Consider the following 22,545-nt stretch of genomic DNA (forward strand, 5'->3'; position numbering starts at 1 on the left):
GCAGCTCCTCCGAAGGTGGATCCACGAAGGTGGTCCGACAGGTACGCCCGCGCTTCTCGAATCTTTCTCGCGGGGTTGCCTGGGTTTTATCCCTAATAGGACAGGGCGGCAAGTTTAATGGAATCTCCACTAAATCGGGTACTAATTATTTGGCAGTGAGGGCGCCGACGATCCCGCTAATATCGCTCGTAAAATCTTCCGTTCATCCTATTTTACGACCCTCGGATGACTTCTTATAAAACATAGAAATGTACAGAATATGAGAAATGGACGAGAACGTGAGGTTTCAAATTGAGAAATACAAGATTGAAAGATTTTACAACGAGAGATATAGAAATGTTCTTCTTGACGCTATAAAAATATTGATTTTTATTTAGTTAGAATAATAGAGATTGATTTTTTTAAATTAATATCTTATACGTTTTATTATAATTTTCATATGTTATCGATCGAAATGAAGCGAAATGCTTGCGGGAAATAAGGAATTATTGTCGTGCGAGGCCTGCGGCCTTGACTCGTCCCTTAAACGTATTAAGACTGTGCGCTGAAATTTGCGCGAACGCGAAGCAGCGATAATCAGAGGGACTGAAACGGATTTAGCGGCATGGCGCTAAGTGTTTCGTCGCCTCGCGAATGCGGCGCTAACTAATGCGCTCGGTATAGCGTTCCCGGTTTGCCCGCTTTCGCGCCTCTGCCATTTCCCATCGTTCTCGCACGTACAGAAATTAAATAACGTCACGCATACGTGTCAAGCACCTACTAAAAGGCTTTTAAAAGATGTTTGTTCTCCGCGTCGTCGTTCGAGCTTCAGTCCGTTTCGTGTCGATCCCCGTGGATCTGTGCGTGAATTATTGTCAATAAAATGTTAAAGTTCAAGTGCATCCAAGATTGGAGAGATTTACTTGCGAGAGGGGAATGTTAAAAACGCAGTGACAGTTTATAATTATATATATTTGACAAAGATTGGCAAATATATTTGTGTTGTATTTAAATTTATAAACAAATAAAAATCATTTTAACTTTCGATAATACATTTCGATCATAATAGATTTTTTATTCAAACCAGATACATTTAAATTTAAATGAAGAACCATTTCGAAAGAATAATTTTATTTGTATTAAAATAAATTATGTATAAATTGTGTATCGCACAACATGTCTTAAATTAATTTTTAAATAATTGTAAAAAATAATTGGTTGTCAAATCTTCATGCATTTCGTCTTTTTATTTTTGTCTAAAATATGAATTCAGCAATAGAGTTAGACTAGAATTTACAAATAATCATATCATGTTGTGATGGCCCATTGATCTCTCTGTTGCCTGTTTCAAAAAAAGTTAACGAAGTAAATAGAATCAGGAAGGTATGTTCATCGAGAACATTTTTGCAGTAACCATTAATATCATGCTACTAGAATTAGGATCACTATGGGGATCTCTATGGGGGGTTTCTTCGTCTTCGACTTTCGCACAATATTGTTAAAGATTTGCGCAAAATACTCTTGGCTCACCGGACGATCCGAAGTGAGCTCGGATTTATATGAATTATTTATGAGGCGGTGGCATCCTCGCGACAGCACCAACAATGGCAACCATGAGCGTCGATCATGGAAGCGTGTCGAAGTACGAAGGCGACGGAAAAACCCGATTTTTCTTGCTTTTCGAGCGGCGGTAAAAACCGGTAGGAAGGAAATTATCCGTGACTAAAGGCGACCGTCTCGACACAGGCGGGTATCCCGTATCGCGGTATCCCGCGAGAAATAAACGCATAAAAAGGAAAAGAAAGAAAGAGAAGGAATATTTCTCGTCTTACTTGCCGAGAAGACGAAAGCCCGTGTCATTTTATTAACACTATTAGCTCCAACGTTAACCGTGAAACCGTGAACCGTGCGCGCATTCTCGATGAACGAAATCTATAAATGGAACAGAATACGCGGGATGCAACTGCGTGCATACAATTAATCTCTGTATCAAAGACCTCAAAAGTGGTTTAATTAAGTGATTTAAAAAAGTAGCAATATGTATCACACGTGAATTGCGTTTATTCAATTGTGAATTTTTTGATCTCGTTATTCGTTATTCGAATTATTATCGATATTTATGGACTTATATATATGTTGCTTTTTCAAATACAGTTTTTACAAAAAATACAGAAGCTTGATTAAAATTATGCATTAGATTCAATTGAAACGTGATCATTTTTCCATGAAAATTTCTATGTTTTAGTTAAACATTTATTTAGCTTTAACCCAGCTTTTGTGCGATTATTCTTGGTAAGAACTGTACCTGAAAAAGCAATAGGCCTACTGTATTGCGAGGATACTCGGACTGGTCTCTTCTTGCCACAAAGGATTGACAACAGCAAACAGTTTAGTGTCCCGTGCATTTATTGTATTTCGACTACCGTACGTTTAACTCTTCGTTGGACGCGGAAGGGTGTGAGAGGAGGAAGAGAAAGAAGAGGAGGAGGAGATAGCATAGGACAGACTGACGAAAAAAAGAACCAGGACAGATCTGTTACTCCGTTAGATCTTGTCGGCCTGACATTTGAATGCTTCGTCGATTCCACGGCGTCGAGAGAAGAATGGGAGAAACCCAGAGGAGAGGAAGGACTTACCGACGCGATTGTCGTCTTTATTTTGTCTTTCTTTCACCGTATCTTATGGGTTTTTGTCAAAACTTTGGTGCATTCGTTCGCGAGTCTTACGGACTGGACAACGGGCGAATAAGCTCTTCTTCTCCTCGCGTACTCTCTCGTGTGCATTATATTCAAATCACATCTATCATGCGACACTTTTAATGTGCTTGTATATTTCTTATGCTTTAAAAATATTCGTGATATTTAAAATTAAAGTTTATTACATTTCAAAGAAATTTTGACTATTTTTAGTATTCGTGAATCTTGATGATTTTATAAACTTTCATTTTCTCTCTCTTTTGTAAGATAAAAATTAATAACTTCAATCTCTTTGTTCTCTAAATTTTAACGACATTCTATATATCTCGCAAGATAATTTTCAAGAAAGAGAGAGAGAGAGAAGTCTCTTAACAATTTTACAATGCTTTGCATTAAAATATTCACTGATGATCAATTTCGTTTCTTCAACATTAATCGAATCATTTTAAGCTAAATATGGAGAGCGATCGGAGAGTTTCACTCTTGTTACGTATGAGAGAGCATACAAAAGAGGGTGAACGAAATGATAAGATGCTCGAGCAGATCGTTTCCTTCGATTTACTTCCAGTCTCTTCGGTAATTGCCACGGTATCTCATCGTACGACGCGCTTGCTGCTTCTTGAAGCGCAGCTTAGAACTCGGACTTCTCTTAGTGGGAAAGAGGGGCAAGAAAGGACAGAGATATAGAGAAATTCCTGCAAGAGTGCAGAATCCAGCGGGGTACGGTCGCGCTCAAAAATCCGCTGGAATTCGCGAGGAAAAGGCGAGCGCGGAGGAGCTCCCGCCGCAATTGGTCATTCCGCGATTTTTGCCGGTATTCATGCGTCCGTTTCTCGCGCGGTATTTATTGGAAAGGCTTCCTCCCCTTCCCCCCCCCCCGTTATATGTATAAGCGCGAGAATCTCTTCCTCGGAGAATCGAGGAGCGGGTTCGTCGCGACGATCTCTGAGGTACACGCGCGAGCGATCGAGTCGATCCTGGTACCTTCCTTCGATCCACTCGCCCCGTGGCCCTCTAAGCTCGTGCTATCTTCCTCCCTCATTGAATCTCCACTTTATTTACGGATGCGCATCGAGATTTATCGTCGTTCGCGCTGCTCTTTTCGCTTTAACCTGCTTCAACGTCGTTCCGCTCTTTCCTTTCTCGTGTTCGCTCACATCGTCCAATGTTGTATCCTTCTCTTCCCCTTTTCTCTCTCCTTTTTCTGTGCCCTCAGGTACATCGTATTTTTACGATACGTACGCTATCACGCGGTACATACGAAAATGATGTACACGAGAAATATATGTAAATTATTCTAGGAAGATATTAGAAATAAGAGGGTAATATTAACATTGTATATATATTATTATGGTGATTTTGTCGCGATTTTTTCTGCGTTCTTTAAATTAACTGCTATTCACTTGTCTGGTTAGAAACGAAAAATATGATAACTGTTAATTTTTAAAAGCTCTACATCTTTCTTATCTGTCTTAACATTTTGCAAGCGTACAACTGTAAAGTTTAGTTGAAACATTTTAATAATTCTTATAAATTTAATATCACATTTCTAAAATATTTTATCATAAAAATATTTTATTTAAAATATTATATTTTAATAAAATATTTTATTTAAACATTTTATTATTGTATTATATAAACCATTCGGAATTAAATTATATGTAATGTAAAAAAAATAATACAATTGGAAATTGCGATAAATGTGTTAAGAATAAATTGCGGTATCGAAAACAAGAATCGTCAAGAATGAATGAGGGTTGATACCAAGCAAAGATCTCTACTGTGCATGAATCGGTACATCCGGTGTGCCCGATAGATCGTTTCGCGGCTAAACAAATCACTCGGTTGAGAACGAACGATCGATACCATCTACGTGCGTCGATCGAGCACAACGGCGACATAATTCTTACAATGGCGGCCCGACGCATCGCCGCAAATTGCGCGCTTGCATGATTCGACCGATCGATTAATCACCGCGAGATTTACGAGGGATTTGTTAAACTCCTACAAGACTCGCACAGCTGCAATGTAACGCAATTGCATATTTGCATGCTCTTGCATATTCCCACAAATGTATATCAGATATTGGTAGCGGTAATCTAGCATTATGTCGAGGATGTCAATGACTTGCGAAAGCTATATACTTGTATTTTTTTTATAAATAAAATTTTATATTATTCATTTATTTTTCTTTTTAAAAATAAAATTTTATATTATTTATTTATTTTTCTTTTTTATAAATAAAATTTTATATTATTCATTTATTCTTCTACTGAAAATTCTTTTAAAGTTGATGATGTGTAATGTAAACGATTGGCTTTTTCGGATCTCTCTTTACAAAAGATTGCAACGTACAATTAGAGAAGATTATCGAAGGAAATTATATACGTGGGGGGAAATAAAAAACTTGATCATTTGAATTACGTGTTATATGATTCATATCGTAACATATAGGTTTAACATAATTAGTTTAAGGTTTGTCATTATTAGGATTGCGTACACTTATACAACACAAGGACTCTATACTCCGCGTAATCCAGGTTACATAATTGACAGCAAATGGATCACGATCATCTCGACGTATATATGTCGGCGGCAAGTGAAACGTCATTCGCGATATTTCTCTTTTACAATATATAGTAATACTGAAAGAATGCCACCGATGCACCAAGTATATTTATGCATACATCAGTCGATGAGGCTGATGCAATGCGAGTAATCTATATGAGACGATACAATCTCTTTCTACCCATAAATAAATCCTGGAAGAGTCAATCCTCTGTTAAAGGATTCAGAGATATTAGCGATATAAACAATTCAAAATTGACATTAGCGATATAAACAATTCAAAACTGAATGAAAAGTGCATATTGGTCATCGTGAGTGTTCTTTTATGATATTTTGAAGGCAAGATTCGAGAGACAATATTTACATATCACTATCTCAAATACGTATAAGTCGAGAGTGAAACTTTTGTATATTTCGAATTATTATTTGTTTATATTGGCATCTAATTTATTCTGATGTTACATAATACAGAAAAGTATCTGTGATATAATTACCTATCGATATCTTTTTCCCAAGTCATTCCAAGTCGTACATCTCAGTTACATGTTATATTATTTATACTTTATTACCCTCATGTATTCGGAAACAGCGTAACACGAACGAATTGAGAAGATTATATATTTTATAAAAGCGAAAAAATATTTTCCGATTTTCGGAAGTGAAATTACTCGTTATGAACGTGTTTTATTGCCATCCAAGTTATTCCCCCGCTTACAATAATGAAGAGAACGGGAGAAGAGGAGAACATTGCGAAAAAGAGAGTCGAAGAAGGCCACGAGAGAGGTGGAGAAAGAAGGGGAGAAGACTACTCGCGCAATTAAATTACGGCGTAAGTCCCGCTCTGAGGATAATGCCCCGGAATGCTGATAATTGGCCGAACCGTCCGGGCGACCCGAGACGAAGGGCTCACAGGTGCAGCTGGCGGCGCGGCACCGCGAAGAGATCATCGGCCCGCGATCCCTCGTGTCTAATTGATTCGAAGTGATTTATATTATCTGCCGTTCCTCTGCACCTTCGGCATTCCTCGCGCATCGTGGCGATCATCAAAATGCTCAGATGAATTGTCGTTCAGAGAAATATTTCGAGACACAGATCGAACAGCTCTCCTTGATCAATTTACTCCATTTAATTCACCCGCTTTCCGTTAGAATCTATTTTGATAGAAATTTCATTAACACGAAATTCATCAATTTAGATGATGAATATATTATATAAAAAAATTATATATATTATATTTTAAATATATTATATATAAATATTTTAATATAATAATAATAAGTTATTATTATCCAGATGAAGAAAGAAAAATCTTGACTATGTGTCTGTCATATTTCGAAAAATATCCTCGACTACTTTTTTCTCAAGTTTTTTGAGATTCCTTCAGATTTCGGAGCAATCTCAATGGCGCCTGGCGATCCGAGTGAAGAAGAAGGCTGTGAAAAAAGAGCAGCGAGGATGCGGACTCTTTCGTAAACGATCCGGCAGCGTGAGCTCGAAAGAGCTCGATGCTTCCGTCATGTTAAAGGGCCCGATGTGCTGTTTCGAACGGAGCCGGAACGAGATGGAACGAGCGATCGATCGGCCATGAAGAAAGAAGAAGAAGAATAATAAGAGACGAGAAGAGAGGCAGGCCTCTCTCGCTCTCGAGGCACCGATATCAGATCGCTCGTGTAAAACTATCGTATCGTTTAAATACGCACTGAAAGGTGAGGCGATGCATCAGAAGATACGCGGGCGGTGGCAGGCAGCCTTCTTCTCTCTCCCCAGGCCTGCGTCCTCCCGTTCCGTCCGCGCTGTCGATCCGCGCTGAAGATACCCGCCTGGAATCCATGGGAACCACGGAGAACCAGGTTTAACGCGTATAACTCCTCCCTAGCGTCGCAGTGGAGTCCACCATCCGGACCTCGTACGTCTCATCTCCACGTTTGCCTCCGGTTTTCTACTTTGATACACATATGTGCTTTCTTTTTTCTTCCACTCGATTTGTTTTTTTTTTAATTTTTTTTTATATATTTATAATATCGATATTATATAAATAGTGCGACGATATCGTTTAAAAAATTAGGAAATTTTAAAAGAGTTATATGTAATATTATAAGATACGATAGACATGCATAAGTAAACAAAAATAGGAGATGATAAATGCAAAGAGAAGACTCGACAATAAGTGTTGTTCTTCTCGTCGGCGGCACAAGGATCGATATTATCACAACATCACCGTCTATATCGAGATAATTGACAGCGAATCGCATAACAAGTTTCTGAAAAGGACCGAGATGCGATCGCGGTGCAATTTTGCATCGTCGATGCATCGCTACTCGATATTCACGATGGCTACCGATTTTGCTCTTCTCTCCCTTCGCTGGAATCCGTAATTGGGTGGGCATTCCACGTTATGAGTTAATTCCGATGTATCGGCGTCGGAGCAGAGATCATATCGATGCGATTCAAGATCCGCGAGACGATCGCGGTTCTCGATATTTCGCAAGAAGGACGATGTCAATTTAACAAGATGCATCGTATATTTAAATTCTGCATTATATATCAGTAACATTCACTATTAAATTTTGATTTGATTTACTAAACAAGTAAAACTGCTAAATAAATCATCAAGAAAGAAATATTAACAAGAATGATTTAGAATGATTTATAAGAGTTAAAGAAACGTGTGAAATGCACACGTAGAATGCGAAAATAAAAACACAATCCGACGTGCACTCTGCGAAAACCGGATGCTCGCTAGAAGCTAGAGACAATGGTCGACCGAGCGATATTCCGTTTTGAAAAAGGGTGAAATTCCGCGTCGTGTGCATTGTCCGCTTAATGATGGAGTGGAGACGTGACAGGTGAAACCGAATACACGCACACGCTTCACTGGAGGAGTTTGCACCGGGCGCGAGTCTCCCTGGATCCCCATGGGTTCACCTATCGCAGTCAGACAAGCGTGGGCTGGAATTGTGGGACCCACTAATGGGTCCCTGCTCCCAAGCCCTTCGACATTGACGATATCCCCCTTTCATGCTGATCTTTTCGTGAGGCCTATTCGCGATCGGCGCCACCCACAACTCACCAAACTACCGGATAGAATAATGCAATTTGATATCTCGTGGGGATTTAAAATCAAGTGATTGAAAGAAACGTAGTATTAAAGAAAATGCTTGTTGTATACGTAATCCAATGAGAAATTACGACATTGTTGAAATAATTTCGCTATTTCCTGTCTCGAGCAAACATTAATCATGCGATATTATTATATCGACTAATTGCCATATATGACTTCTATCTTGTCATATAAACTATTACGTGTGCAGCATGTCTAATATTAAATTATACCTTGCATCTCATGTCTATTTTACATTTGACATATGAATAACGATGTACGGAGATCTTGCAATGTCATAGGAATAGATGTTCCGATCTATATAACTTGTTCATGATTAAACGCTGTCGTAATCTATACCTGTACAGATCAACTGACCTAAATCATTCAACCAAGCATAATGACGTGTTCGTTGAAAAGTTGTTTCAGTATTTTTACAACTATTGGTTTAACAAGTATTAATGACAAAAAGTATTATTATGAGTATAATATTGTACATTTCTCAATCGTATTACTACGCAGTGTACATGAAAATGTAACTGTCAAAATTTTTTTATTAAACGATCAATATTAACAAATTGACGGAATTTATTAGCGCAAAAGTATTCTTAAATATGAAACTTTCTAGAATTTATTTACATCATTAATTAGTGTACATCACAATTACATTATTAATTAACACAATGTACATTACAAAGATCTTCGATATACATGTATACACACTCATATAACACACGAAGACCTTAAATTGTCTCATTCGCCGATCAACGCGTAATCCGATTTGTTTCTCGAGCGATCTGATTGCGCGACCTTCTTCAACTTTACTCGCCGACATCGCTTCTTATCTGCCAGCATCCTTCTCCGACTTTGTTCGAGACTTTCCATACGCGATCGGGAAAAGAATTTTGCTAATTTTTTTACTTCGACTCGCTTACCATGTGCATAGCACGCTTCTTGTTTCACGATCGGTGATTTATGTCGCGAATCGTTACGTCGTTTCCGTGCTATTACCATGGTAATAGTCCATTAATTGATCTTGGATTCTCCACCATATGTTTCAGATACGCGAGAGACGGGTTTCGTGAATGCCATCACCGCCGCTGGAGTTACTTATGCGATTACGAGAGCCTGTACTATGGGTGACCTTGTGGAATGTTCCTGCGATAAGATGACGTCGAAGGGTAAAGGCTTGCTTCTTTAATCTCTCTTATAATTTAATTCGCGTATCGATTTCTCATTAATTTCACATAAGAGAAAATTCACAATAATCTATAAACTTGTAAAAATTCCCTCAATACAAAAAACTCAATACTAAATTATTATTTTTATTTATTTTTATTTATTATATTCTTTTTCAAGAAATAAAAAAAACATTATATACTTTTATATTTCTACATTTTAATCAAGGAAATTGTGTAGTATAATATCAATAATAAATTTCTCAGAATTGTACATATAAATCATTTTCACACTATACTACATGTGATATCAGCATTTTTGCGATTAAATTTTAAGAGAGGGAAAAAATGTGATTTTTGCGCAGGAGGTAATCGTTTGGCTAAATTTATGCGTGCAGCCAAGAAAAGTTTGCCAACGGAGGGAGAATGGCAATGGGGTGGATGCGGCGATAATGTGAACTTTGGCTTCAGAAAATCCCGAGATTTTATGGATGCGCCTTACCGTAAACGAAGTGACATTAAAACGCTAGTAAAGCTTCATAACAATGATGCTGGACGTCTGGTAAGAGTTATTTTTTATATTTACTTTTCTATGCATTTTTAATCAATATACTGTGTCTTTTTTCTATTGTTTATTATGCTTATTATTATGCTTGACGATATTATTTTTTTTATAATTTTCTATATTATCTATATTATTAATTTTCTATATTTTCATAATTTCGTGAAAATATTATGTATTATTCTCATAATTGCACACAGTTGCGAAATACGATAGGAAATTATATATTTATTCAAAGAAATACATAAAATTTTAGAATTATATAAATCAATGTATATTTTAATTTTATTTTTTTACGATGATGAATTTTAACATTTTTAACACTCTAACAAAATTAGAGGTTGACTTTAGAATCATCACGGCTATAATTAATAGGCGACGTGATTTATATCGATATAAATAAATCGATATAAAATTAACATCTCATTTCACTATTGATACTTTGATGTATTTGAGTTATGATGTTATTGAGATGTTATTGAGTTGCTTTATATCGTTGTTAGAATCTTAAAATCATGTCAGGATAGATTAGAAAGATTAGAAAGATGACATTGAAAGATATATTACGATTCGCCGTGCTGCTTACATTCGCTCCTCAGGCTGTACGCAACTTTATGAAGACCGAGTGTAAGTGTCACGGACTTTCCGGTTCCTGTACGATACGTACTTGTTGGCGCAAAATGCCGTCGTTCCGAGAGGTCGGCAATCGCCTGAAGGAGTCCTTTGACGGCGCGGCCAAGGTCATTCCCAGCAACGACGGTCACAATTTCATCACCGAGGGTCCCACGATCAAGCCGCCCGGTAGATTCGATCTGATCTACAGCGAAGACTCGCCGGACTTTTGCAAACTGAATCGTAAGACCGGCTCGCTAGGGACGACAGATCGTCAGTGCAATGCGACTAGTCCCGGGATCGAGGGCTGTGAGTTGCTCTGCTGCGGCAGAGGTTACGATACGAGAATCATCAAGGAGAAGATCAATTGCCAATGCAGGTTTCGATGGTGTTGCGAGGTCACGTGTAACACATGCCTCGTCAAGAAGACCGTCAACACTTGCCGCTAGAGTGTAAACGATGTAAGTGAAAAACTTTTGATGTAACGATATAGATATATAACAACGTCGAGATTTTGCATCGATTTTGCATGTGTTAGAATAGTTTGAGGAGACACAAATATTTTGTGCGCGAGTTTCGTTATAAATGAAAAATATAACGAGACAACTCCGAATAATTATAATCGAAATTGCAGAATTCCGGAGAGAATCATAGTTAAATGTTAAAAATGTGTGTTTTATTAACAATGGGAAGAAATATTCTATCAAATTTTTCCTCGCTATCAATGTCTATAAGAGGCGTTAATGATGAACTTATGTCAATTATTGCAACATCCAAGCCATCTAATATATTATTGTGTGTGTATCAATTAACTGACATACGAAGTATGTTTTTTCAGATTATTCAATGTTTAATACGTTGCTTAAAATTTTTTGTCTTTTATCAAGACTGTTATAGCGATCAATATAATCTCTCCATTCATGAAAATGCTCTACTACATTGACATTTATTATAATAACGTTTAATAATTATTATAATGTTTTGTAATATACATAAACTTTTAAGATTACGGCTCGATCATGAATGTTCATTGACGAATATTCGGACGACATGTGATTTACGATTTACCGCGGCCGTATTCTCGGTCTTAGATTAAATTTAGGTTACTGGATGTATATGTTTAGGATCTCTAGAAAGATTTATCGTAAGCGCGAACACGAGAAGCGCGATCGCGAACGTCAGTAGTGCATGCGCGTGCTGAGTCAGACGCGAGTCGCGATGCAACTAGACGCGATTCTTCGCGTTTTGCGGGACATTACATATCTTGGATTATGTATCTATGAATTGCCGATAAAACTGGACATTTTTCGATATAGAACTAGACGTATCGATAAAAAATCAATGCTGACAATATAGGTTGCACTCGAAGATTTTTATTGTTATCAGGATCGATTCTATATTCGCCCTTTGGATTTTTATTAGACTTCTTCAAACTTCAACGAGATTATAGAAATAATTGGCAATGTTACTTAAAAATGTTTTTTCTAATCTTAGCGATAATAAAATGTCTAAATATCACCAGGATTTATTAAATCTTATTAATTTATTTTTCGCATTTTTAGTGAAAAAATTTCTATATATTTTAAAGAAAACGAACTGTTTTGACGAGATCTAACAGGTGTCTGTTATGTAGAATCGATCCTACGTATAATAGTTATTATCAGTATCGCCGACGCAAGATGATCGGTTTTTTTACTCGAGCTGAAGCTTTCCACGTATCTCCAGTGCTCGTAATATATTAATACGCACGTATAGTCGTATGATGAATTTATGTAAAGTATATCCGTCGAACCATCATAACGCGCCGGTATTCGCATATTAATGCCCGGTGAATCGCTTTTTTGCTTGAATCGCCGCGAGGTCGAAATCTTCGAGCGAAATCCCGAGTGATCAACTCGACATTAACGACATTAACGACATATCGAAAATATCACGATGTTATGTCGCATCCAGTTTTCATGCAAATTTTCTCTTGTTGATTACGGTCGGAAAACTCGGGACCTCGCTTTCGCTTCACGCATGTGCGTGTGTATCCAGTTATCTTGCTTTTTCTCTCTTGCGTGATATATAAGCTTTGTGCCATACGTCGTGGTTCGATCGATCGATACTTATGTCAAATATGTACCGATCCACGAGTTTTACACGAGCTTCTTCCGTTTCTCGAATAATCATTTTTCTACCGATTAATGAGCCTTATCGCGCTATAGGCTTGCCATTTTGTGTATATAAGACTGAATTTATTAATATTTGCACTCTTGTGCGATATGAATAAAAAAATTGTACTCACGGATGAATCTCGTTTGTTAGTATTAAGATTTACTAGTGGTAACAACTCATTTTAGAATGCGAACATATATAAAAGGAAAAAAAAAATATATGATTAATTGTATTTAAAATTCCAGCATTTAACTTGTATTCAACTCCACTTCGAGCGATCCTTCTACGATTAATCGGTAAATATCTCCGCGCTATTTATAATTGCAGGTAAGTGTAAAATTATCTTATAGTAAAGTTATCTTATATTTTAGTTTTGATCATAAAACGTATCCCGTAATATTTAACGGATTATAATAATATCTGACAATTATGAAGCATATTATTGCACGTTCGAAATTGTTGAAATCTTTTTTTCTCGGTAAATATTTAACTTAGATAGCAGAAATAAATTTAAGTAAGGTGATAAAGAGAAATCGGTGTTATAAAATTTATTTTGTTTGTACGTGTTAGTTTCGTTTTCTCCTTAGAGTTCGAGAATGAACGTGTCAACAATCTTCAGGCCATTGTTAGTGTTAGGTGTTTGCCTAGTTTGTTTTTCTCTCTGATTTTGTTGATAGCTATTATTTGGATAGGACACTTAAAAAAATTTTTTGCCCAACTTTGGAAAAAACGAAGCACTAAAATATTAATCTCGAAAGATGTTTTCGAATGACGAGGAATTTTTTGTATCTTTCTCATCTGAAGACGTGGTAATAAGGATAAATTAAGGAAACACCGAGGTCTCGTATATCAAGGTATCGTGTAAAACACGAACTTTTACCTGTAATTTAGGTTTATACACGACAGTCGACTGTCGGGCAATAAAGGATTACCACCATTTCTTGTAAAATAGTTTTATGGCCATCGTCAAAAGAGAGGAATTTCGCATAACCATAAAGGTTGCTGAAGACTCGCGTCATATCGCGTGCGCTCGACGCATTTTTGGCGATAACGGAAGCCATAAACTGAAAAAAGCAAGCTTTTTCCTGTTTTTTTATGCTTTATTTTTTATTACATTTTTCGCTCTATCAACAGTGTTTTCAAATCCAAATTTCTGAAAATTAGTAGATTTCCTTCTTGATTTATATTGAATACTGAGAGTTTAATTTTGCAGTTATAGTGATGAGATTATTGATTTTAACATACATATTAAAATTTATTTATGAAATTACAAAATATTTATGAAATATTAAGAAATATTATTATGAAATATTATCATTTATACAGAAAACTAATTAAAATTTTAAGTAAATTTTAATAAAATTCTAATTAAAATTATAATTAAATTTAACGATAGAATTTGTAGAATCTCTAGAATTAGATGTATTTTTCAGAAAAAAATTTTTGTTTCCTTCTTGCAATTTTTTAATTAGAGAAAGAAAAGCTTGTATTGTAATTTTTATTAGAACAAAGATTTTATACATTATCCACTTGCAAATATAAATACAAAATAATCGGAGAGAGAAAATGATAATCTAATAACAAATAAATAACGGTTTTTACAACATTGAATCGCAGTGTCTGACTCGTGATATTCAAAGAAAATTTCCCGCATAACATCACGAACATCCGAGATTACTCGGGATTAACTCGGCGATTCACCACCAACGGTTCCACACATTCCCACACAAACCGCTCTAAAAAAAAGAAAAACCCTCTTTAAAGAAAAGACTCTTAGAGAGGCGAGCTTACACCCTCCAATTTAATACGTGACGCGGCACGGCGCGACGTGCGAGCGCGTCCGGGTAAAAGTCTCTTAATAGAGAGGTCGACCTCTCGGAGGTACGAAAGTGGTGAGGCGCAATTAGCCCCACCAAGGGGGACTGTCTGGACTCGATTAGCCCATGGCCAGGAGATTGGTCTGCCGCGGCACGACTGGGTGGTCCGAGCGGGGTAATTTTCGGCTGCCGTCGACGTTCTCCCCTTCGGGGGAAAAATGGCCCCTCGAAATTGGCCCCGAAGTTACCGCGCGCCGTAGGTCCGTCCGCCATTTTTAGAATCTCCAGCCTCTCGTCTCTTTCCTCCCCTTCTCACCCGCATTCCCGATCTTCGTTCCTCTCGAGCTGAGACGGACATTCTTCTGACAAAGATCCCTCCCGTGGAGGTGAAGCGAGACTTGCCGATAATTCAATTTTGGAGGAAAAAACGCGGTACACCGGTTATTACGCGCTGATGAAAACATCGGACCATCAGGAACGGTGTGAGAATGCGGTTTCAATCTTCGTTTCACCGCCGAGCGTCATCGCATGAACAATAAAGTGACATAATTTTGTACTTTCAATTTTTAAATTAATATAAAATTTCTAAACTTTGATTACATCGATAGCACATTTAGATTAAGTTTAATTTAGTGACATTTAATGACATTTGTTGTTCTCTTTTAGATTGTTATTTTATCTGCAATATACAAACGAAAAAATAAATAAATAAATAAATATACATATATATTAATTTTTCAAACGAACGTTGCAGTGTCGATCCTGAGATCGGAGAACAGGCTCTCCGTAAAATGTGCGCGTACGGGAGGATTCGCGCGCGGACTTTACGTACGACGGGAACTCTCCCACGACGTACGACTGTCCTGATTACATCGTTCCCGGAACGATTAGGCGCGGAACAATGGGGTCCGCGGAACGCACGTGGGTCGTGACGCGCGACAAAACCGCAAAATGCGACCGTGATTAATCGACCCTGGCCGCCCTCTCCGGGACCGTGCAAGAACACGTCGGGAACGCGCCGTGACTCCATTTTCTCTCGTGCAACCCTCGCGTTTAATGCGCGAGCACTCGCCCGCTCCACGTTTCTCTCGTCTCGTGGAAGTCGATGATAAATTTCTACGGCAACGAGCGCCCGTTTGTGTACCTTCCTCGCGTGTCTCGACTGACTGCAATTTTTGTGACTTTCGCGAATACAGCTTACAAGAGATGTGACAAGGAATCTATTCAAGATTTGCAAAGTCTGTGTTGGTTACGTTTATGTGAAATATTTGTTTTATATTTTATATTAGTTTTGGTCGTGTGAAAAGTAAACCATATGCAGGAATATCGTGATATTTTTTAATTGATAAAATATTTATATTCTCCGATGATGCATTATGGTGTTGCTTGTACTCCTTTCATTTTAATTAAAGATATAATGATATAATAAAATTTTTAGATATTTCACATACATTTATCATAGTTTATGCACACACGTTTAATGTTGTTATCATGTCGCGATAATCTAAAAATTTTGTATGAATATTTTCATGTTACTTTTGTAAAGAATTTTCTTTTAATATAAAATTTATTTAAGGATAGAGGATATATATAATATGAGCAGTGATATTTTTAGAGTAAAAATAGAATATATTTCAAGAAGTTTAATACAAATTCTCTGCGGGTCTCAAAGTATTAAGAAAATTTCTTCCGGAGAATTTACGGCTTAATATAAACTGAAAAAACATGTACGCGATCAATTAAGTAATGTGATCGCGCGTAGCAAACAGGATTCGATGAAGGATGAAGGTCCGATAAGGATACCATCGAACGTGTATCGTCACGACACAGCAAATGACCACCAGCCTCAGGACTAATATATCCGAGCTCGGGCGCCGGTCGCGGACCGACCTACGCATAATCACGCACACGCGAAGGCGTTTGTCGTGCATGCGAGATTACACACGCAAATCGCGAGTTCTCTCCCTGCAAGTGTAATCTACCAAGACACCGAGGCGCCGGAGGTGGTCGTCGGTAACCGCTTCGAGAGTCCGGACGCGCTGCCCGCGGATGCCAATATTAATTAAACGATCCCATAAGCGCCTAACAAACTGGCCGTACGTTAGGCGGTTTATTGGGGTCCCCGAGCGGGACGTTAAAATGTTCCAATCTTAATTAGGTAGGTGTTTACAGGAGAATAATTCCACGGGTTTTAAGCCGCTGCGCCATTTCTACCGAACGCGGGCCACCGTGTACGTCCCTCGCGAGGAAGAGAAATCCTCGCAGGATTCTATCTCTTTCTTTCTCTTTTTTTCCTCCCCCCCCCTCTTCCTTCTTTACGTCCTCCTCGCGTCGTCGGTTCCATCATGGAACGGTGTCCTTTACCGTTGCACCTTTTCGTTTTCCTTTGCTCCGAGGATGATCATCTAATATCCTCGTTGCATCTTTTCTCTCTTTCGCGCTTCTCTTTCGTCTCTTTCTTGCTCCTTTTCCGCGAGCAGTGCCAGAAGCACACCTCGAAGCAGGTCTACTACGGCGGTAGGTAGAGAGGGTCATTGAAATCTTTACGGTTTCTCCAGCTTCTCGGAATTTCGACCCTACCGATATACGCTGGTCTTGCATAATTATCTGTATACAGATTTCTTTCTTGCTTTTCTGGTCATTTTTTTTTATCTCGGGTCAATCATTGAAAAAGACGAGCGATAAAGGAAAAGAAAAGGACGGAAGTAATAATTTTAGTTTATGGGGGAATATAAATTTTCTTATTTGTTATAAAAATATAAATTATAAAAATATAAACAAAAAATATAATAATTTTATAATAATTTTTGATAAAGAAAAAAGATTGATTACGATATATTATAACTATATTTGTCTCATTTTTAAATATTCTTTTTTTAGATGCAAAAAAGAGATTAATTGTTTCTTTCAACATGAATAATTTAATATAAATTTTGATTATGTTACATGTTCGATTTGTGATGACTTACTCGCAGGGTCGGATTTAGGGGGAAGGCAACAGGGGCTGAAGCCTAGGGGCCTCCACAACACAAATTTTTGGGTAAAATTTCCTAATTGGGTAAAATTTTCGAATGGTATACAACACTTACAAGGTGTATTGCTTGACCTTGTTATTTCGCAATAAATTATTTAAACAACGTAAAAATTTCTATTTGATTTTGGTTTAAAAATTAGAGGTCTCCACCTCTTCGTTGCCCCAGGGCCTCCACACCTTTAAATCCGACTCTGCTTACTCGATACAAGAGCGGAAAGGGTTTTCCTCTTTCCTCGTACCTCTGAATATAAGAGCCTTGTATTCTGTATGCAGTTATGCCACGCTGCGTAAACAGCAATTTGCGCTCATTAGAGTAACGTTTAGTAGTGCTTAGCGCTTTCTCGGAGAGACCTTCCGCATTCTCCGGACAGATTAGGCTAATTCTCAGCATCGGGACAGTGCACCCGCAACTACAAAAGTGCAAGGAACGATGATGCGGTAAAAAACGCGTATCGCATCATCAATTTTGAAATTTCGAGCATAAGATGTTTCATACGAGAAAGTAAATCATTAAATTTTCTTCTGATGGGTGCGTGTGTTTGTATAATCACAATTTGAAATTTATATTTATTATTTCTATATGTTTATATTATATTTGTGTTTATATTTCTAGAACACACTATTTTAATAAAATTATGTGAGAAGTAATATATTTATATATAAGAAAAATGAATGAATGAAAGATCGAAATATATTTCGAACATTAAACAAATTTTTTATTGGGAATAAATAAATGATTAACATTAATTGATATCATTAATATCAATATTGATATTAAAATTACGTTTCTAATAAATAAATAGTCATATTATTGAGAGAAAGTGTGAAAAGGAGAAAAGGGAAGAGAAAGAGAGAGTCATTCTTTATTTTGTAAAAATTATGCAACAAAAAATTTATTAGAATGTCTATTCCGAAACACGCGAGGTGATCCAGATTAGCGAAAGTATAAAATTAACGACAGATGAATGTACATTTACACACTTATATCATACGTTTGTACATGTACGATAAGTGTTTCGCTAAGTGAAATTGACAGGCAAATTCTTATCCCGACATATTTCACTTGGTTGCGCTGAAGGAGAGCCGCATAGTTGTAAGACACATAATGTTGTATATTTTAGTGTAAAGATCCTTGCATTACGAATTTCGAGAATGCCACTTTATCGATATGGCATTCATGAGGTATCGTTATGCGAAAGTGAGGAGCAATCTTAAAGTACTTAAGTATAAGTATACCTGCATATATTTTACGCAAAGATATTTCGATATACGGGCAGTATATATTATCCATATTTGATCGATTATTACAGTTTATTTTTCGCATTTATTCTTATTTCCCTCGCTAATAAAAGTTATATTTACTTATTCAATATTCATTAATTATGATACAATTCAAATTTTATTGGAATATTTACGAATAACATTAATTTTGACATAAGCTTGGAAGTAGATATTCGCTAGACGGATTTATTTACTTATCAATTCGCTAAATTCTTTATTTTGTAAATTGATTTTTATTTCACGAATATTTAATAATCAAATATTTATTTATCTTTTCATATCTCTTCGTGCATTGTATTAAATCGCGCAAAAATTTCTTTATTCATTTTATTCAGATAGTATCTAGGTAGAGAAACGCGAGGACTTTAAAGCCACGTTTAATAGCCATGCTTTAATAGCCGATAGATTGTTGCTAAACATGACTTAACACTCTTCTAGCAAGTAGAAAATCGATGCGACGCAACAGGTTTTACGAATGTTAAATGTATCACTATGTGTATGTCGCATATGTTACGCTAATTGGACCCGACGCGCTGCACCGTGACATTTTCCATTTCGTTCGACAAACGAGCCTTCGATAAAACTGATCAAGCACATCGCTTCATGCTCCATTCGGCGATTAATTAATTCCCATATATCGTCCAAATATTTGATTATGTAATAAATATAAAAATCGAGCGTAAAAGATATACACTTTCGTAACGAGATTGCGTTCATCATTTGCCTTTTGCGTATCCTGGATCCTTTAAGATGAACTTCTTCCTACAGATAATTAGCAAAATTTCTGAATAGCCGTGAATCTGTCGAAAATAACATATATGAGAAACTACTTGTTGGTGATGAGATTGCGCATTCGTTTCTTTAATAAAGTAAAATACCTTGATTCTTTACATCACGACCGGTCTCATCTCTTTGAGACATTAAATGCGACTGTATATTTTGGAAGATAGATTATATTTTAAGAATCGAATTTTTTGTTAACGTTATATTATTATATTACTTGAATCGATTAAGTCAGTCATCTTATAAAAATGGTTATCTTTGGAGTTCGCCATGTGCAAATAAATTTTACAGGACTTCTGATAATTATTGACAATACGCGAGCTGACGTGGACATTTTTTTGCAATTTTTCAGCATTAAATATTCTTGCAAAATAATAAAATAAAATGAATAAAACATTTTTCTTATCATTATTGCAAGTTTACATCATCAAAGCTCTCTTAATCGCTCGTAGCGACTGTTTTGAAACCTGATCCCGACTATGTTCACGTACGATATGGTCTTTGAGACACCGCGCGAGGTGCTCGTAAGGGGTGTTGAAAAAAAGAAGAAGCGGCCGAGAGAGCGAGTCGAGTCGGCGCGTCTCCGGCGCGTACACGAGACAGGACGATAAATATCTTTATGCGTTGCACGTTGCAAGCGCGCACGACATTGTGGGCAATGGTCGTAAACCGACATGTTCGTGCTCCCCCTACGCGCCATCGCGTCGCGCTCCCCCTTGACCCCTTTCGTGTACCCGATGCTAGATTATACGCGCTGGACCGACAACTTCATCCGCAGGGCGTCTCTGATTTATCCTTATTAATAAAACTTTAAAGTCCTGTTAACATGTGTGTCGGAGAGGGAGGAGGGGGAGAGATGGGGTTGAGAGGATGGGGGAGAATTCGTCACGACAGCGAAACTATTGCTGTACTCGAAATGCGAATGAAATAAATGGAAATTTAAATACGTACTTTTGAGTTTGAAGTGTGTTTATTTTCAAAATTAATAATGTAAGTCTTGCGATAAAAAAGATGGTAAATAATATTTATGAGAATGCCGAATATGTATATACTCAAGTCTTCTCTTTCCTTGTATCATGTTTAAAATATCAGTCTACATATATTTATTTTGCCAGAAATTGTGATAAATTAATTAATAATAATAATTCACTATTATAATAAGTAACTATTATATAACTATTATTAACTATTAATAATAATTAACTATTATAATTATTGTCAACACATAATATTCTAACAATAAGATACATTACAATTATTTGATGAATATCGTATCGCGAAACAAGGGTTGCGTTTTTAAATGCGTGTCAAATGGAATATAAAAATGCGAGAGAGGCACATGTGGAGGACGAGAGAAACATCGCGCGAGACAATATCGATTCTCCGATCGCACGGGCCCAAAGTTTCTCGGTCTGGACCGTATTACGACCACACATCTGGGCGCAGCGGGGTGCAACGATGCAACGCCGGGGGGATGGAGCGCTCGCAGAGAGGGAGCGCCTTCTCCCCGCACGAGAGATATCAGGCATTATTAAAAGTACATAAACACCGCGAGGTAAAACGCGAGTTATGAGCCGGCCTGGCTGTGAATTAAGGAGGGGCGACGACGGAACGATGAGAACACGAGATAAAGAGAGCTATCGGGGCTTCACCACCTACCTATGTCGAACGCGAGGCCTCTAGTCTTTCCTCTTCTTCCTTTTCTCCTCCGTTGCTCTTCGTTCGCCTTTCTTTTACATACCGTTCGCGCGCTCTGGCCCCGAGGGAATTATGTCATTTTCTTCGCGCTCGAGTCTATTGCTCGCTCGCTCAACGACTTTATTACTCGAAAGTCTATTCTTTTCTGTAAACTGAAGGATGTAACATGTCCCATCATATAATTATATAACACATAGAATCTCATCAATTTTATTAGCGACGATTAATCGATATAATAGAAGCATTTGCGTTCAGATATTGCTCGGTGCGCAAAATAATGTGTTTAAAAAAATTCAGTTCTTGAGATTTTTATAAACTTATAATTATATATTTTTTAATATTGTTGTATAATAATACTTATATATTTATAAGTTATTAATTTAATTAATTTCTTGCAAGATTTATGAAATCCTTCAGACACATATATTTTATATTATTGTTTTATTTTAGAATCTTGTATTCTTAACTTTGCTCCGATGATAAATTCGATCAGAGACAAACGATCACCAAATGATTATAAATCAGATCGCTTGTCTCCACAAACAGATATTTCAAAAGTATAAAGAATCCGATATTATATCGATTATAGCTATGCTATCATCTTCCAGAGCATAAGTCGATCGGTCCTGTAACGCGAGAGTTATAGTACATGTCCTTGCGTGGGATATTCGAAAGATGCCGGATCTTAATGAAGTTGTTTTAGTGAACGGACCCACCGCGATCGGTGGCAGAAGAGAAGAGATCGATCTCTTATCGGCAAAACTCAATCTGAGATCGGTTCGCGTTTAGTTTCGGATCGGTTATCGATCCTTCGTGGACTTCATGGATGATACTCGTAATTCACGATCCCCTGTTCGTCTCCTTTTCTCTTCTCTCTTTATCTTTTTTCTCTTTTTTATCGCGAATCGTTCGATCACATTTGGTCGTCTTTCAAATTGAGATATGCACATTCGCGAATCGCAGAGATGACGATGAACGGGCCCGATAGCGGCCCTTTCCATGATCGTCATTAACCATTTACCAGCTGTAACGCGACATCTCGACGTCATGACGATGCGAGATGATGGTGCCGGATGAATA

At 37.2% G+C, this 22,545-nt stretch overlaps 1 protein-coding gene across 2 annotated transcripts in view; it reads left to right on the top strand.

Moving 5' to 3' along the window:
* LOC105258968 (protein Wnt-6) overlaps window positions 1-13,051 on the top strand; it is a 42,618-nt gene extending 29,567 nt beyond the window's left edge. For both annotated transcript variants that reach the window (XM_025415391.1, XM_011270572.3), the window contains exons 3-5: window positions 9,405-9,524; window positions 9,887-10,083; window positions 10,683-13,051. In XM_025415391.1, the coding sequence (XP_025271176.1) occupies window positions 9,405-9,524; window positions 9,887-10,083; window positions 10,683-11,144 (779 nt within the window). In that variant the 3' untranslated portion in view covers window positions 11,145-13,051. The remainder of the gene's footprint in view (window positions 1-9,404; window positions 9,525-9,886; window positions 10,084-10,682) is intronic.
* Window positions 13,052-22,545: the final 9,494 nt, after the last annotated feature.

The sequence above is a fragment of the Camponotus floridanus genome, unplaced genomic scaffold, assembly GCF_003227725.1.
Source record: "Camponotus floridanus strain SB8 unplaced genomic scaffold, Cflo_v7.5 scaffold12, whole genome shotgun sequence".
NCBI lineage: Eukaryota > Metazoa > Arthropoda > Insecta > Hymenoptera > Formicidae > Camponotus > Camponotus floridanus.